Genomic DNA, 19,197 nt, shown 5'->3' with positions numbered 1-19,197 from the left:
TACATACAAGTACAAATTACACAAGTCTTTACAAAATATAATTGGAAATGAAGGATGCTGTACTGTTTCCTGTCATGTTTGTTTTTTTTCACCCTGAGCTTTTCTGACAAAACTGTGATTTCATTTTTGTCTTAACCTAGTAATCTTAGTCTCTTCAATACTGGTTTGAGAAATATTTCCCACTTCCATCCCAGTTTTAGAACAGTCTTTTTTCAGTACCCAGTGGTCCCCTAAACCATTGGGTTTTCTGCTGGTGGATCTATCAATAATATTTTTATTAATCAATTTATTTACTTAATTTTATTCAGGTGAATTAGACAAAAGGGCTTGTGTATTTATCAAAGCCAATTCTTCATCTGCAATCAAATCATTTTCCACCACACTGGTTCCACTTAATGTTTTTAATGTTGTCACTTGAGGAGGGTTCAGTATACTTTTCTTTATGGGTTTGCTGTAGTTGTTGCCACAGCTCCTAGGTGGCTGAAATGCTTTCTGTGCAGCTGGAGAAACAAATGTACAGACTGGGCTGATTGGTGGAGGTAAAGGCAGTCTACTGAAGAAATCCAATGATCTTCTCTTCTTGCAGATTCTGGGGTCATCCATTTTTCTGTCTCCTTTACAATCTGATGTTGGGGTTATTTTGACTGAGCTAATGGTGAGACCAGAATTCCCTTCAGGACAGTGATGATTTGGTTCGTTCTGAGAAGTGGACATCTAAAAAAAGGCAAAAATCCAACAGAGAAAGATAACCCTAGGTAAAATAAATGCTTTAATAGCATAGGTCAGATTATTTAACAACTATTAAGTAATTTTTCTTCTTTCAGAAGGAGATATTTTAGAACAAAGGAATTTCAAAATAACAGAAGGATAAAGGACATAGGCAGACCAGGAGAGAAAAAAGGTGAAAATTTACAAGTTAAATAAAGACAACAGACTAACAAAAAATAACAAAGACAGGTATATTCAAACAACTATAACACTGTCTTGAATTTTAATTCTAGAAACAACTACTACAATGTAAAATTCTAAATAAAACTGTAGTATATACAGTAAGGGATACTATTCTTAATAAAAAGATAAAGATGAAAAAGCCATTCCTTAAAATAACAGTGCTGAAAGGAACTTAAAATAGGATCCGCCATACAAAGCATCAATTGACTCTATAATGCCCTTAACAAGTGCTCACCACTCTGCCTCTGTGTGAGGACCTTTAGTAACAAGAAGCTTCCTACCTTACTAGGCGGGCCCTTGGATATTAGCTCACTCTCATTGTTATGAAGTTTCCATATACTAAAAAAATCCATTGCTACTAACATCTATCTTCTAATCCTAGCTCTTTAACTGGAGCCATGCAGAATTAATCTAAAAATCTGCTTCCACATGGCAACCCTTCAAATATTTCAAGATAATTAATATTCTTCTCTTCACCTCACTTCTCCCCAATACTTATTCTTCAGGTTCATCTCCAGCTCCTTTAATGGAGTTCCACATTTAGCATAGTGCCACTCTCCCCTCTCCAGCTTAGTAATAATCTTTAGAAAAACAAACCAACCCATTGAGAACCAAACAAATACTTTATATGGGGCCTTACCAGAGCAGAGAATAAAGGTTACTCACTATACTTCTATTAATGTAGCTTAAGACTGAACTATTATTTTTAGCTCACAAAGTTGAGTCTTAATGAACTCCGAGTGAAATAAGATCTTTAGACTGTTTTCACCTGAACTTATGTTTGACCACAACTGTCCCTTCCTGTCCTTGCACACTTAATTTTTTTGAATCTGAATGCAAGAACCATGTGTATAGACCCCCTAAATTTCAATCATTTGCAGTTTGACATATAATTCTAGTCAAAATATTTTTGTATCCCAGTAAGTCATTGAAATTTGTCAAATATTAGCTATTGCTCCTAGCTGCACTTCATCTGAAAATCTGACATAATCACACACACCCAACAGAATCCTGTGCTCTCACTAGATGCCTCCTCCTAGGTCTACATCAGTTCATTCAATGACATTCTTTGGGTATGGTTAGTTAACCAATCAACAAACTTCTAAATCCATTTAAATATGCTGATGTGTTTATACCTCTTCATTTTGTCCCCGAGGATACCTTGACAGATTCTGTCCAATGCTCTGCTATCATCCAGGAATAATCACAGTGGTAAGAAGAGCCTAGAATTCTATAGCACTTTAAGGTTTGTAAAGTGCTTTACAGAACTGGATTTCCCTTAATCCTCATATGAACCTTGTACAGTTGGTACTATTATTAGATGCACTTTATAGATGAGGAAACAGGTCGGGAGAGGTTAAGTGACTTGCCCAACAGCTACTGTCTGAGGCAGGATCTGAACTAGGTTTTCCTGCCTTCAAGGCCAGCTCTCTGTCCACTACATCGCCTGGCATTTCCCTGACTGACCAGTATAGAAACTGTATTAAAAATAATTTAAACAATTCTAAGACTGTAACATATCTTCTCTCTAATGAAATAAATGTAAGCTCCTTGAGGGAAGGAACTATTTTGTTGTTGTCTTTTCTATTCCCAAGGCCCCAGGGCACAGCACCACATGGAGGGCTCTTAAAAAATGCTCAACTAGTAAGCTGAATCCTGGAATCAGACTCAGTTTACAAAATCAGACTCCAAAAATGTTTTTGTGGTTGTTGTTGCTAAATAGTAAAACGCTCCATATTCCAGATTTCCTTTGCCTGATGCTGTATATGACTAGCATTTGTAATTCCTCCTTAAATGACACTGAAATGTTTGCATCTATTACCAAACATCACACAGTCACTTTGCACAGGCTCTTAGTCACATCAACTTACCACGTGGCCCAGGCCAAGTCTTGCTTGAGGAGAAGGTGAGTCTAAATTATATTCTTTGACTGCATTTAGTTGTTTGGAATTATGTGTGTTAAGCAGATGAGTAAGTTTACTTTCTGCATCACTGCAAAACAGGTCAATATTCTAAAATGACAAATTTTAAAAAACTTTGTGAACTGGAAACCACAACAGATTTATAAAGTTAAAGCTGGAAAAGAGTCTTAAGGGGTGATCTATCTAAGCTCGACCTCTTCACAACCCGTTTCAAGGTTTGCTTAGGGATTGGAATCAAAGGATGAGGTGAGAAAGCAGGGCTTGGGGAACGATGACAGCCCTAAAAACACTTAGACATACTTCAACATTTAATAGGGTCTGCCCCGACCACACACCAATGCACCCAAGGTAATCAGGTTATCCACACAAACAAATGAATTGTAGGAGGGAAAGAGACAGAAAAAATCCACTAGTTATTCTTTCAACTAAATGGTAGAGGCCTGCCTTCCCTCATTTAGATAACACAAAAGAATCTGACATAGATTTAGGCAAAATATACTACTACTCTACTAGTACAGGGTACAGTGAGAATAATTTTCCCATAGAGAGTTACATATATCAAAATGCCTGGGCAAACAGCACAAAATATTGGAAGTGAATCTTAAACATAAACATATAGTTTATATACAGTTTCTGACAACTCATAGCTAATTTACATAGTAGGCACCACAGTGATTTGTTGTTGCTGTGCGGTTTCAGTTGTACCTGACTCTTCCTGACTCCATTTGGGATTTTCTTGGCAAAGATGCTGGATTGGTTTGCCATTTCCTTCTCCAGCTCATTTTACAGCTGAGGAAACTGAGGCAAAAGGGGTTAAGTGACTTGCCCAGGGTCACACAGCTAGTAAGTTTCTGAGACTGGATTTGAACTCAGCTTTCTGACTCCTGGGCCAGTGTTCTATCCATTAAACAATAACTGCCACCACAGAGATGGTTGAATTGAATTCAACCCCAGATGGCTCTTTGGCTTATGAGTTATTCTAAATTTCTGATGTTTAACCCATGTAGTTCCTTCACTGGTTTGCATTTCCTGTCTTCCTTCCTGCGCTTTTCCTTAACTAAGTCAATCAACGTAAAAGGCACTTCTTTCTTCCTTAGCACTATTTCATGCCTGATTGATCCTAAACATCTAACTTTCATCAAAAAATAGTCTCTTGCTATTTTTGCTACTTTAAGACCTATGGTTATGATAAGAAACAATTTTACCTCAACAGAACTTTTCAACTTGTTGAATGTCTCTTGAAAATGACTTTCCTTTGGACTAGCAGAAAACGAGGAAAATTCTCCAGCAAATAAGGTGGGAATTCCTGATCTGGACTCTGCTCTCCACTGAAGGTTGCTTGCAGCTATCAATGTATGCAGTTTAATAACATCTTCATTAAGGTCTATCCAAAACTTTACTGCTAATAAATTATGATATTCATCTGACAAGTACACCAAAGGTGCAACACCTGGAATTTTTTTAAAAGAAAGAATAAATATATTTACCATGTATAGAGGAGAACAAATTCAGAAATGCAGACAAATACAAATGTGCCCACTCATTTTTAGCATATCCCAATGATAAAAACAAAACTAAAGCAAATTAATTTGGAAAAATCTCAAGAGTCTCTTAAAGGATCTATCCCCAATGAGTGACTAAGAATTCCACATCAGTCAAGGGCAGAGACACTGTGACTGTAATTATAATAACGGCACTAATATTTTACAGCACTCCTTAGATGAGTGCTATGAACACCCCATTTATAGATTGGTGAAATGACTTGTCCAGGGTCACACAGCTGATGTTTAAGGCAGCATTCTAACACAGGTCTTCCTGACTTTAAGTCCAAAGCTCTATTTACTACGCCCCCTAGCTTAAGGATGGGATTAAACAATCATGTAGTTGTATTATCAGCCCCATTTGGTCATGTGGGCATCCAAATGAATGGGAATGGGAAAAGATGAAGAAAATCATGAAGACCAAATTACTTCATTGAATGAGAAATACAAATTTGAGAGGGTTCCTGTTGCATAAATAACAAAATGTCTTAAAGATCAAGAAGAAATTACTTGTCTTGGTATAGATAATCAGATTTGGTCTGGGCAAGAACTTAATATTTTTTAAAATATAAAAATTAAGAATCACACATAAAGTTAGTTTGTCACTTTAAAATCTACATTTGAAAATTATTATTCTTAAATGTTCTAATGAGAAGACACTCTATTTGGAATCAGGAAATCCCTTGGTATGAATCCCACTTCCACCACTGGGAAGGGGAAGTGTAAGATCACAAGCAAATTACAATCTCTGTGAGACTAAACTTTATCTTTAAAAGGTAAAAATACATGTAGTAACAATCTTTTCGAAGGATTGTGAGAAATCAAACAAGGTAAGAGAAGCAGAGAACTTTGCATATCTTAAAGTACTAAAGGTTTATTTTTCTTATTAATATTGGCTTCACGGGCTCTTTAGTTTAGTGCAGTACTGAAGCCTACAGTAAGTACTAAGAGGTTCCTCCAATTCTTTATAATTAATTTTGTCTTGTTCTGTTGTTTCAGTCGTTTCTGACTCTTCATGACCCCATTTTGGGTTTTCTTGGCAAAGACACTGGAATGGTTTGCTGTTTCCTTCTCTGGCTCATTTATAGATGAGAAACTGAGGCAAACAGGGTTAAATGACTTGCCCAGGGTCACACAGCTAACAAGTATCTGAGGCGGCATTTGAACCCATGAAGATGAGTCTTCCTGATTCCAAGTCCAGCGCTCTATCCACCGTATCACCTTCTCTAATTAATAGTGGTCAGCTAATACTTATAATAATAACAAAAAGTTAAGAGATTAAAAATAAATATAAAACTATCACCACTACCCAGCAGGGATGAAATTCAGAACACACCGATAAAAAAGCCACATTTAATCCCATGTAGAATACCTGGTTTTTTGGTGATAAAAACCACAAACCCTACTAAGTCTACTTCGGCACATGGAGGCTGAAAGGATGGATCCGCTAACTTGATCAAAGGCAGTGTTTCCCTTGGTTGATAAACTTGGAAGAGAGTTTCATGAGAGACCTACAAAAAATTTTTTTAAACATTCAGCTTCCGTAGGTTTCATAAAACTAGTACAAATTTACTGGTATTGTAAAATGAGAGTTAAAAGTTTCATACCGGCAGCTGCTGATATTGAGTTTTCTTTGTTGCTGTTAATCTGATCCGAGCTCTATCAAATTGGCTTTTAGATGGTGATGTTGCCAGGTGGTAGATTCTGTATCGATTTCCCTCCTTTAGTAGGGAATATATATCTGATAATGGACGCCAGATGCTCAAAATAACTATTTAAAAATAACATTTTAAAGTCAAGAACTGAGTTTTATGAGCTAACTTTTAAAAAAGATAATGAAGTTCAAAAGAGAATTTATGATTTAAATTTTCATTAATAATTATATAAGCAGTACAATTCACACAACAAATTATCCATCTTGCATTTGTAATTATTTAACCATGTAAGTTATTATGTAGCTTAAAGAAACTATCGAAAAACATTTACGTGTTCTCGATACTGACCTGAATGTTCTTGTTTCTCATAGTTGACGACTCGTACCTTCCAAACCATAGTCACATCTCTTTTGGACAGCCCTGGTTCCTCCAGTTCAGCAGCTGCTACAGCCTTTCTGACTTCTGACTGGAGCTGTGCTTGCTTTTTATCATTCAACATCTGCCTGTAATTATTCAAAGCTCTTAACTGCTCTTTGCTGAAATAGCCCTGTGACGACAAAGGAAACTTCTTGTGTATGTATACATTTTAAAATGTTGACCAAAAAATATTTAGAATAATTTTTTAAAAAATCTGTCTTTTGCAGCCAGTAGAGAAGACCCTGGTTAGAGACTAAAATGTGCTGAAAATTATTAAGTATATATTCTTTATAAAGTGGGTAAATCCTGAGATCATTACATGATATAACAACATAATTATTTGGGAAATTAATATCCTTGAAACCATAAACAGTTATATCCTCTCAGTAACTAAGCAATTTCCTAATTATAATTTGGAACCTGGTATAGGTAAAAGTGATTTGTAACTTGTAAAGTCTGGGTTTGAAACCTGCCTCTAAGATTTAGTAGCTATGATTTGTAAGCAAATCACAAACTTACAGAGCCTCAATTTTCTTATTTGTGAAGTGGGGATAGAGCCTATACTAACAATCTCACAGGTCAAATGGGAAAATGTATATAATTTACATAACCCACTTTGTGTAAACCCTGAAGTATTTTATAAATGTTACCTGTTCTTATGTTAACTTCTCAAGGATGATTTCCTACACTATGATCCTTTCTACCCTCTCCCAACACTTCTTGTCTCAAGTAGAATGCAATAACTATCATGTGGGAAATCACAATAGCACCTTACCCTAATACATGACAAAATTTTGCCTGAAACTTTAGCCAAGACTTCTGAAAGGCTTCCAAACACTGATTTAAACATATTGCAGCAATAATTTCTTAAACCCTGAGTTTACTGAGAGACAGTATCAGAGGATGCTGCTAACTTACAAGTCTCCTCTACTACAACTGTAATTTATTAGGGAATAGGGTAACTTAAAATTCAGTGTGTCACAAAGTTCTTTCTGATTAAAGAGAAAATCCCTACTTTCAGAAAGATTACTTCTTAAACTCGGAAATTTCTGAAATTATGTATTTGGTGCTTTTCTCTCCCCAGAGTCAAGACATCACTAAAAAAAAAAACGTAATATTTTACATACAGGTAACTTGTTGTTCCTATCAATAGCTAATTTTACAACCATTGTGTGTTTGTCCTTCATTTTCGAAGAGGACCGTGACACCAGGGAAATGATGACATGACTTGCAGCTGACTTTGATTTGAGCGAGGGAGGGCTGTGCAAGGTTACCAGCCTCACCTTCTCCTCCAGAGCCACCATTATATTATTGTGAAACTTCTTTAGCTTTCAGTAGCTTAAGTAGGAGCAGAGGAGGAAGGAAGCAGGAATGATTCAGGAGTGCGGTTTGGCAAGATACGAGGAGCAACAGGACAACAGGACAAGGAGTTTGAGAGCAGAAGACAGTGGAGAGTTGAAATATCTAACTATCAGACTGAGATTAGAGATGGAGGTTAGGTGAAGTCAGGGCAGGGGTAATCCTAAGCAAGTGCTGAGGGGTGGACAGACTGGAGATTTCAATAACCATGAAGAATGGGTTCAGGCGGGGTGAGGCGTAGAGGTAGAGTAGGAAGTTATGGGTTAGATAAGGGCAATGACTCAGTTTCTAATTAGGAAAGTTGAACAACTGTGGGTAATGTTCAGATTTTGTGTGCGACCATCCCAATTTGTGGATAAAGTAGAGCAAAGCAGCAGGTCACAGGATTCAAGAAGGCTGAAGAATTGGGGTGCCTAAGGGGTTTGAGGTAGCATCTCTGTAAATATTAAGGTACAAAGTAAACATTAGTACAAAGGCAAGAATTAGAGGAAAGGAAGATGGTGATGCAGGTATTCCTTGAGAAAAAAAAGAATGATTTGAGGGTTAAGTGCACTATAGCCACAATAATTTGGATTGGATGGACAATTTTGATTGAGTAGAGGTCAAAAGAAGAACGATGATTAAGATGCATAAGGAAAACCTAAAGCAAATGAAATTAAGGGAAGATGTATGTATAAAGTATCTGCAGGGTTGCTGTCTAGGAGAATGGTAATCAATAGTTCTCCTCAGCCAGCTATCCTTCTACCTTTAATCCTTGGCAGCCAGTCCTGAAATTTAGCTTCTTACTGCTACCTAATTTAAGAAATTACATCATCTTTCTTAGACTCCCTAGGGGGTACCATATATTCAATTACTATTTTAATGCATGAAGGAATGGAGGTGACGCAGTTTTCTAAAGTGCCCAATGTTCCCATTTTAGATGCTAGAGTAATTGGGCTTATCATCTAAATCACTCACCTCGATGTAAGCTGGATCTGGTGCATTCTTAACTGCTTCATAAAGGTCTGCACCATCCTGCAAAGCACGAACCTGATGTCTTGTTAAAATACGTGATAGCCCATGCTGTCTTGCACTGCTTTCTTTTCAAAAAGATAAATAAAATTAAAATGTCAGTAATGTACATACAATTATTTACAACTTTTAAAAATAAATTGTAAACTAGTGAACCAAGTGACATGCTGAATACTCCAAAAGCTATACATACAAAAACATGAAAGTAATTCTATATTAAGATTGCAACTACTCCCCTAATAAAACCAAACCGGCCATCTCATTCCTTTGATAGTAATACATTTACTATAGAATAAAAAGGAAAGAATTTACTTATGTGTGTTCAAAATAACAATGATCTAAGGACATGTTTTAAGCCAGTGATATTCTCTAAGATGTACAAATTAGTATTATAGGAAAGGGTGAAGTGTTAAACAAAATCTTAAATCAAATAAAAAAGGTAGATAGATCTACATAAGGTGGAAAAATTCACCTGCTGTTTCTGATTATTACACACTGGCTATATAAACTAGAAATAAATATGGAGATGAAAAAGCTGTACAAATGAGAAACAAGGAAAAGCTAAAGAAACTACAAGTTGCCAACAGAGGAACAGTTATCAAATAATCTCTCCCAGAAACCTCCGCCCTTCAGAAGTTAAACTGTAGTTTGGGGTAAAGGGATAAGGACAGGAGAGGAGGTCACTAAAAGTCAGACTGAGGAAAGAAGATGAAGAAGCATTCTGTAAAAACTCTAACCAGAACTACAGGAAGGACTATGGAATGGACACAGGCTGCCAAGTGGCTGAAAAGAACTCAGAGAAGAGGAGATGGCTCAGAAAAGGTGGGCCCCAAGGAAAAAGAATAAAAAAAACCCAGAACTCAAAATTCAAGATATGCTAAAGTCAAAAGATGGAAAAACTGGACAAACACATAAACAGATTGACTATCAAAAGCTACTGACCTGGTAAATAGCAATGAAAGAGAATCTAAAAATCACTGGGCTCCCTTAGAATGAGGAAAGAAAAAAACCTGAATATCAAATTTAATATTAAATCCCTCTATACTGAGCATTGTGCTAAGTGGATGGGACACAAGGAAAAAAACAACAAAAAAAAACCAGTTCCTGTCCTCAAAGGAGCTTACATTCTATTGGGAAAATGGACAGAGTGATGAGGGAAAAAACAGAGAGGGAAGAGAAGGGAATAAGCCTTGATACAGCACCCCCTGTGTACCAAGCACTTCAACATGTAACATCTCACTTCATTCTCATAACAACTCTGGGAGGCAGGCGCCATTATTATTCCCATTTTACAGTCGAGGAAATTGAGTCTAAGTGACCTGCCCCAGGTCACAATCTAGTTAAGAGTGTGGGGCCAAGTGTGAACTCCCGTCCTCCTGACTCTGGCCCCAGCACCCTATCCACTGTGCCACCAGGTGCCTCCAAAAACGGCAAAAAGAATCAATAAAACTAAAAAACTGAGAAATAACATAAAATTAGAACTAGGTGAGACTCGCTCATTTTTGCAGATGATGACCTGAGGCCCAGAGATAACGAGCGACTTGTCTATGATCACAAGGAAGTGGCAGTCAGGATTTGAATTCAAATCTTCCAACTCCAAATTCAATACTCTTTCCACTGCATTTTTTCCTGATACTCTCCAAACTTCAGAAGAAAGGTGAATAGTGAAACAGGGCCTCCCATTTGGCCATGTGCCTTCCATTTCTTTTAAAACAGCATTTTATTTTTTCCCCAGTTACATGAAAAAATTTTAAATTCTTTTTTAAAAGTTTTGAGTTCCAAATTTTCTCTCTCCCCTGCCTCCTTGAGATGATAAGCAATATGATGTAGGTTATACATGCACAATTATACAAAATATATTCCATTTTAGTCATTTTATGGGAGAAAGAAAGAGAGGAGGGAGGGAAGGAGAAAGAGAAGAGACAGAGATAGGAGGAAGGAAGGAAGAACGAATGAATTCAGACTCCCTCAGTTCTTTCTCTGGAGGTGGATAGCATTTTTCATCATGGGTCCTTTAGGATTTTCTTGGATCACTATATTGCTAAGGACAGCTAAGTCATTCACAGCTGTTCATCATACACTGCTCTCCTGAATCTGCTCACTTCATTCTGCATCAGTTCATGTAAGTCTTTCAGGTTGTTCTGAAATCATCCGGCTAGTCATTTCTTATAACGTGCCTTCCATCTTTTCATGTGCTTGTTTCTGGCCTGGGATAGAGTAATGGTGCCTTCCACTTAACAATAATCATTCTCATTCCAGGGATACCCTACACAGCCCAGGGATTCTGAATCCTTGTAGATCATCATCCAAACCCCATTCCCTACCTGATTCCCTTCCCTTTCACTACTCTTCCACCCCGAAGTCCACTCATTCCGTCCACTGTACCCTCTGGAATGCCTATTCCACAGGCAACAAACTTCATCCTAAATCTTTTCTTCTCTCACTCCTTCCATCTTCTAGATATCACTGAAACCTGGCTTCCCATTGATGACATGGCCTCCTGGGCCAATTTTTTCTAATACTGGCTGCACCTTCACTCATTCCCGTCCCTGGAGGAGACAGGGGAGTTGAAATAAAACTCCTTGCTCCCCATTGCCACTTTTAGGTTCCTTCCCTATCTCCATCACTCAGTAACTTCTCATTTGATTTTCACGCAATACATATCTACTACCCAACCAAAACCTGGTAGCTAGACCTCAAGATTACTCTTCTTCCTTTCTCAATGCACAAGCCTCACAACTTTCTCCCCTTCCTACCTCATACCTTCATACCTAGGGACTTCAGCAGACATAGTGACTCTGCCTCAAACATCCCAGTCACTCAGTTCCTCACCTTCCCATGAGGGACTCCTCCACCCCACCTCAGGCACACAGAAAGATATTCAACCCCTTTATCTTGGCATCGCTCACAAATGTGCCACCCCCATGTTTAAAAATTCCCAGCCCCCCTTATCCTAGCCATAATGTATTGGCTTTCTACCTTTCCCTCTGCATTCACTTAAACCCTACTCTTTGTTCATACCATAATCTTCAATTCCTCAGCCTCCAGGTTTTCTCTCAGGCAATTTCCCCTTCCCATTCTCTCCTCTTTCCCCCATATTCACCCCTTGGTGAACAAGTTCAACTCTAAAAACACTGTCCTCTTCTCTTGAGTCTCAAGCCCTCTTAATATTTCACTGATTGTGCCCTGACGAACTGCAGCTTTGGATCACTCCCACTGTTTATAGCTTTACACAAGTACTGCTGAAATGAAGGTGAAGAAAATCATGCAGCTGTTCTCACTAGCTCTACTACAACTTTGTTACCAAACCTCAACTGTGCCCTCACTGCTACTAGGTAATTCTCACCATGCCTCCTTTTCAAATCACCATCCTACTCTCCACAGTGGCTCTTCCAAACCTTTTCATCCTTCCTCAAACCTCCCATGATCTCCCCTCCCCCTCCCCTTAGCTGAGAATCTTGCCTCATATTTTACAGTAAAGATTGAAACCATTTGCCATGAGCTTTCTCTTCTCCCCTTTTCCTCATCTCCTCTCACTCATGTGCCTCCTGCCACTATTTCCTCCTTCATCCCTGTCTCATATGAAGATGTGGCCTCACTGCTTACCAAGGCTAACAAATGATCCCATTCCATCCCATCTCCTCCATCAGATAGCTCCCTCTGTCACCTCCACTCTCACTTCAACCTCTCCCTGTCTACTGGCTCATTTTCTTCTGACTACAAATATGCTCATGTCTCCTTAGCCTTCAAAAAATCTTCACTCGATCTTTCCATCCCTGCTAACTACTGTCCTATATCTGTGCTGCCTCTTGTGGCCAAATCCCTTGAAAAGGCCATCCACAATAAATGTCTCCACTTTTTTTCTTCTCATTCTCTTCTTAACCACCGGTTTCCATCTTCATCATTCCACCAAAACCATTTTCTCCAAAGTTATCAATGATTTTAATTGCCAAACCCAATGGCTTTTTCTCAGTCCTCTTTTTCTTAACCTCTGAAATCTTTTGACACTACTGATAATCCTCTTCTCTTCTGGGACACCACTCTGAGCCTGGTTCTCTAGCTACTGCAGCAACTAGCCACCTGGAAGGAGCCAGGCTATAAGTGCTTTAAAAGCCAAAGAGGGTTTTTTTTTTGTATTTGATATTCATGTAAGTCAAAAGTAAGCAACCTTAGGGGCATACTTGTAGGTGAGAGGAACTGATTAGGAAAGACCTGAGATAGTACCTGAGCAGAGCTCTGAGGAAAGTTTAAGTGACTAGGCAGCCTAGCTGAGGAAACAGTGCAACCTGGGGACAGCCTATACAAAGGCCCAGAGACAGAAGATGAAATATCATGTACAAGATAAACCAAAGTGAGTACAAGTAAAACAATGTGACTCAAAAGCAGTATGTGAAGGAGGCTAATGTCAAATGAGTCTGGAAAGGCCAGGCAGAGTCAGGAGTGGGAAGGGTTTCTACTGTCAGAGGCAGCCACTGGAGTTTTCTGTGCGACAGAGTGACAGGTCAGATTTATGCTTTAAGGACATCACTCTGGCAATTAGTATTTTCATAAATATCACAACTTTGAACTAGTTCACTGACAGTTTTACACAGCTAAAGAAGAAAAAACAAACCAGAATAGTGAGCATAAACAGGACAGCTACATGGAGCAATGGATAGAATGCTGGCCCTGGAGTCAGGAAGATCTGAGTTCAAATATGACCTCAGATACTTCCTAGCTGTGTGATCCTAGGCAGGCCACTTAATCCTCTATGCCTCAATTTCCTCATCTGTAAAATGAGCTGGAGAAGGAAGAGGCAAACCACTCCAGTGTCTTTGCCAAGAAAACCCCAAATGGGATCATGTCCAAACTGGACATGACTAAAAACAACCAAACACCAACAAACATAAATCTATCAAACAATTCCAAGTTGGCAGAAAAACTTATAAACCCTTCCAACAACATGAAGAAAAGCTGTCCAATTATCAACATTAAAATTTAAAACTCCCAATAATTAATACATTTATATCAGTAAATACAATTTTGAAATAATCTTTACCTTCATGTTTTTCAAATTCTGCTTGTATTTTTGTAAGTAAGGCTTCCAATTTTTTTTGTTGACATTCTGCATGTTTTAAAGCCTCCTTTTCTTCTGCTCGCTCATTACGAAATATATATGACCCAGATGCTGTCTTCTCCACCCACTGGAATATTTTACATGAAATATCTACATTTAATTTTAAAAATCCAGTTTCTACACATTCTGCCACATATTTAAGAAAGGTTAAAAGTTACCAAGTAGGACAGTCTATATTGAAGATGTATAAATATATAGTCGATTCTCATTATTTGCGAATTCCATACTTGTGGAACTGCCTACTTGCTAAAATATATTTATACCCCCCAAATTAATACTTGATGTGCTTTTGCAGACATAAACAGAGTAAGGGAAAATATGAATCTCCTGATGTGCACGTTCTCATTGGAGGTCAAACAAGGCAATGCTCTACATTCTTGCTTCAGTGTTTGTACTATAAATAAGAACTCTTTACAAGGTCTATTTAATGCCATGTTTTTTCACATCTCTGTGGGTTTTTTTTGGTTGGTGATTTTGCTGCTTAAAATGATCCCAAAGAATAGTGCTAAAGTACTGTCTAGTATCTCCCAGCACAAGAAGTCTGTGATGTGCCTTACAGAGAAAATATGTGAGTCAGATAAGCTTTCTTCCGGCATGAGCTATGGTGCTGTTAGCCATAAGCTCAATATGAATGAATCAACAACACAATCCAGAAAGAGTAAGAGGAAATCCACTGATCCATCAGTGAGGCTGCTTTAGAAAGTGCTGAAGTAAATGTTGCCACCAAAGGCTCACAAGGAACCTAACCCTGTACATCCTCTAGAAGCAATGGTTTGGTATTTGCTAATTCAGTACTCATAGTGACTTTATAGACCATAATTTCCATGAATGATCAGACTGGCCTGTATTTCTGTGTGCAGCATGAAGAAGGTTTAAATGAATTCAACGGGAAGTATTAAGCTTGTGTCGTACCTGGGTAGGATAAACTCTTTGAATAACTATATCAACACAGCCAACGTTTCCGCCTTCACCGAAGAGTGAGGATAAGGGCAGTGGAAAAGGTCTGGGATCTGAAAAGAAGCCCAGTTTGGCATACCAACAAGCAGGTCGAGTGCTGTTAGCTGAAAGCTGAATAAATTAAAAGTGAATAAGTTAAAAGTTCTCAAAACAAAAGAAAGAAATTGATTATAATTTTTCTCTTCTTTTTTTTGCCTATACTCAATTTTTCAAAATAGACACAGCACTTGTGTTAGTTTATATAATCAGAAGTGAAAAAGGGGTGCTCTATCATGGCCTTGTTGTACCAATCCCTTGGTTGTCTAACCCCATGGAAGTAGAGGCCATACTGCAGTAGGACAATAGCAAGGAAGCTGGTAAGATGGCAGTGACGGGAGAACTGAACCAGAACATTTGAGCCAAAATTCGCTATTGCTTTCCTTGTTACAACTGAATTTTAAATGCTGATAGTTGGGATAGGAAATATTTTTTGCTTTCCCAAAAGTTTTAAAAACAATGTTAAATTAAAAGTTAATTTTCTACTCAGCTTATCAAACAAAACAATGTATACTTTTGAGTAGATTTTCACTCAATAAAATTTATAAACATTAGAATTAAAAGCTCAATAATGCAGAACTTCTCTTTAGTTAAATTTTACCAATAAATTTTTTAAAATCAAGAAAAATAAATTTTCTGTACCTTTAACATAAGAGACGCTGGAGCTTCAAGAGGTGTGCATGCCTCCTGAGAGCCTATCAGTTCTGCTCCATGGGTTATAATCTTCTGACCAACAGTCAATTTACCCCTGTGTAAGAGAGCTAAGAGGGGAGTGTCTAACAGGGCCTTGATTGCATACCATCCATCTGTAACTTCTATAACTGCTGATTCCTTTTTGCTGTCCACACTACTGTTTTTACTGTTGGCAATTATAGATGTATTTGTGCCTGATGAAATTATTTCAGAAACACAAAGCACCAGTGTTTTTGCAGCTGTTTCATCTCTTTCCATTATCTTTTTAAGAGCTGATCTTCTGCTCTTATCAATTTCTATATCATATCTAAAAAAAGATACAATATTAAAAAGTACAAGTTTTATATCTGGTGAACTAGAAAGTCATAGGGGAAACATAATCACCCTGCAATGAAGAATTAAACATACCCTACAGAAACACTGTTAGGAATGATAAATTAGCCTGTATGCTATATTTTAGCCATTTAAATATAAATAAAAATTATACAAATTTAAAACAGTACTGCTACTATATAGAGTCATGAGCATTGGAAAATTATCTGCTAGATTGGCCATTCACATTCTTCTGACATTTCAAAAGGATGGGGTTTTATAATAACCTTGAATTTCACATATTGTTGGGAAGAATGACAATGATAGGCAGTGACTCTCAATAGGCAAGAAGATAAGCTGTAGTGATACCCAATCTATGTACACCAATGAAAATCTAAGCGCTGCCTTCTCTACAGTTCAGCTTGTCAATCTCTCTATTATCAACACTACTGCTTTATATTTACCTATATTTCAGTTGCAGAAGCACCCGTTCTGGGGTTAAGCACCTACTAGCAAATTCCTTAGGAAAGGTAAATTCCATAGCTGCCAGTTTCCAAATAATCCATCTATAGTGGTTATACACCCAGGTTTTAGTAATAAGTTTTGGATCAACACCAGGAGTATCACACAGAGCCCTGCACACAAAATGAATTAAAAAATAAAAAATAGATAAGGATTTACCTGTACTAAAAACATAATACAAAACAAAAAAAATCCTATTGTATATTTGTAATATATAAATACTTTAAATTCAGAAAATTATTTAGCACCAGAATACTGAGCTAATAACAATTTTATTTACATAATATAACTATTGTGAGTAATATTCATATTGCTAAAATTTTGGAAGTATGAAACAGCAGTACTGAAAACGATGGGCCCTGGCCATGGAGAAAACAGGATACCTGGTGGATATCATGAGGCTCTGGGAGCCATAGGTTCAAGGCTGGGTAAAAAGGAGGTCGGGCCAAGGAAGGTGGAGGTGAAAATGGACTCAATGAGGAACTGTGACTGGCCCAGGGTGTCAAAACCACTAAGAAAAATGGCGCAACAATCACTACTTAAGACAAACCCAACTAATGAACAGAAAATGTGTGGGCTCCAATGATCATACAGCACTATCAGGCTTTCAAGAGGGTCCGTTGCAGGGCTTACCACTAATGGCTGTGCCAGCATTTATAATTTGTTTTCCTTTGGGGAGAAATTAATACAATGATAAGGGAATAGCCCTGTACTTGGGAGTCAGGAAGACCTGAGTTCAAATCCTGCCTCAGATACTTCCCAGCTCTGTGACCCTGAGCAAGTCACTAAACCTCTCTCAGTCTTAGTTTCCCCATCTGTAGGACAACAGAACCCACCTCTCAGTGTTATTGAAAAGAAAAATGAGTTGATGCATATAAAATGCTTTGTAAATCAATGTTTCAGCTTCCTTCTAGAGAGCTGTATGTCAAAACAAAGGCATTTCTCTTAAAAGCTGGGATTTTTTCTAAAGATGTTCTTTAAAAAAAATCTTCAACAAAAATCAACTGTTGTTGGATTTAAATGCAAAAATCATTAACTATAAAGAAATCAAATAGCTTTTAGGCTCTTTCTAAAAAAAAGCAACATTTTTCAGAGTTAAACTAAATTTTAAAGAACTTACTTTTAAAGGATTATTTAGAATTTTTTGCTTAACAGAAACATACAATTACAGTGACATATTGGAACTGAATTATGACAATAAGGAATAATGAGGAAATATTTGTAGAATTTAATATTTCTTTATTAAAATTTAGTTTAAAAATGGAATAAAACAGAAAATATTCTAGAACCTGGCACAAATACAAATTCTGCAAAGATATGCAGAGGCTAAAAAATATAGCCCTTGTAAAATAAACAACCGATCTCCTGTCAACTGTCAGGTAGAGGGTACACAGAGATTCAGAAAATAATAAAAAATGAAGACAGGAGAAAATCCCCCCATTCTTGAGATAAATATGAAGAAATATAAATCAATGCCATTTAGCTTCTCCTGTGGTCCATTTCAAAATATTATTGAACTTTAAAAGTCAGAATACTATGCATATGCCAGAGGAGACCTCCATTTAAGCCATAAGGTTCCTGGGATAAATAAAATAACACTAGCTGAATGAGAACAGAACCATCACAATCAACAGAAGTCTTTCAAACAAAATTTACAATTTATTTCATGATGGTCTAAAAGGATCTTTTTTACTTAACAACCACTATTAACAGCTTCTATAACTTTGGCAATAAATCAAAATCAAAATAAATCAGCTAGTTTCAAACTTTCTTAAGAACATTATTTTATCTACAAAGTTTACAAAAGGAAAATAACTAATTTACACAACTGCAGAATTCAATTAATTCAACAAACACTTCTTAAGCATCACTGTTTTCTGAGTCTTTTCTATTATATTAACCAATTACAAAATTAGGATTACGGTTTTTCCCTTTATTTCTTTATTCAGGGACCAGTTCCTGCAGAACAATCAGTCAGTTTCTGAACGAAATTGCCAATATATAAAATTGCCCAAATCCTCCCTGCACACGCTATGTGATCTTGGGCAGTACCCCATCCAACTAGAAGACCTTACAGAAAGAATCTAATCGAGGTGAATTCTTGCCCTTAGGAAGTAAGTCTATGTCCTGGTAGACCCCTACTGGAGTTTAGGATAACCCAGCTTATGAAGGAGAAAACCAAGCAGAGTGGTCTGGGTAGAGACGGATTCCTTTGTCCAGACTGCTGGAGGTAGCTGAGTCTCACGATCAAGTCATATTCTCAGCAGGAGCAGCTGAAGACTTTTAGCCCACCTTTTCGTTAATATGTCTACTCCCTCATTAATTGTTCACCAAACAAGGTTGATTTTCACCTGTCAGGGGCACCTCCCTTTCCAAAGGTATTTAAACATTCAAGGATCTCCATAGTTTTATTACTTTGGTTACTGAGAGAGACCACTGACCATCAATTTACTTTTTATTTCCTAGCCTAATTAATAAATTGATTATTAATTTCCCAGAAACTCTGTCTATCAGGCTTTTCGTTCATCTCATTTAAGCACTGTGCTAGGCACTAAAGGAAATGCTAAAATTAACATGAAGTACTAACTCCTGTTTGACATTTAAAGCCACTCAGCCTGGCTCCAATTCCTTTTCTAGCCTTAACATACATTATTCCCTTCACACACTTTACAGTACAGTCAAAGTGTCCTCTTCTTTCTGTTCCT

At 37.4% G+C, this 19,197-nt stretch overlaps 1 protein-coding gene across 1 annotated transcript in view; it reads right to left on the bottom strand.

Annotated features, from left to right (window-relative positions):
- Positions 1–284: 284 nt before the first annotated feature.
- Positions 285–19,197, bottom strand: part of BRCA2 (BRCA2 DNA repair associated) — a 73,810-nt gene continuing 54,897 nt past the window's right edge. Inside the window, exons 16-26 of the mRNA XM_036747978.1 lie at positions 16,435–16,605; positions 15,608–15,965; positions 14,885–15,040; positions 13,895–14,039; positions 8,803–8,924; positions 6,418–6,616; positions 6,022–6,185; positions 5,787–5,925; positions 4,079–4,323; positions 2,823–2,963; positions 285–714 (exon numbers count right to left, since the gene is read on the bottom strand). Of these exons, the coding sequence (XP_036603873.1) occupies positions 301–714; positions 2,823–2,963; positions 4,079–4,323; positions 5,787–5,925; positions 6,022–6,185; positions 6,418–6,616; positions 8,803–8,924; positions 13,895–14,039; positions 14,885–15,040; positions 15,608–15,965; positions 16,435–16,605 (2,254 nt within the window). The 3' untranslated portion in view covers positions 285–300. The remainder of the gene's footprint in view (positions 715–2,822; positions 2,964–4,078; positions 4,324–5,786; positions 5,926–6,021; positions 6,186–6,417; positions 6,617–8,802; positions 8,925–13,894; positions 14,040–14,884; positions 15,041–15,607; positions 15,966–16,434; positions 16,606–19,197) is intronic.

The sequence above is a fragment of the Trichosurus vulpecula genome, chromosome 2 (assembly GCF_011100635.1).
Source record: "Trichosurus vulpecula isolate mTriVul1 chromosome 2, mTriVul1.pri, whole genome shotgun sequence".
NCBI lineage: Eukaryota > Metazoa > Chordata > Mammalia > Diprotodontia > Phalangeridae > Trichosurus > Trichosurus vulpecula.
This window is presented reverse-complemented; position numbering and strand designations above follow the sequence as displayed.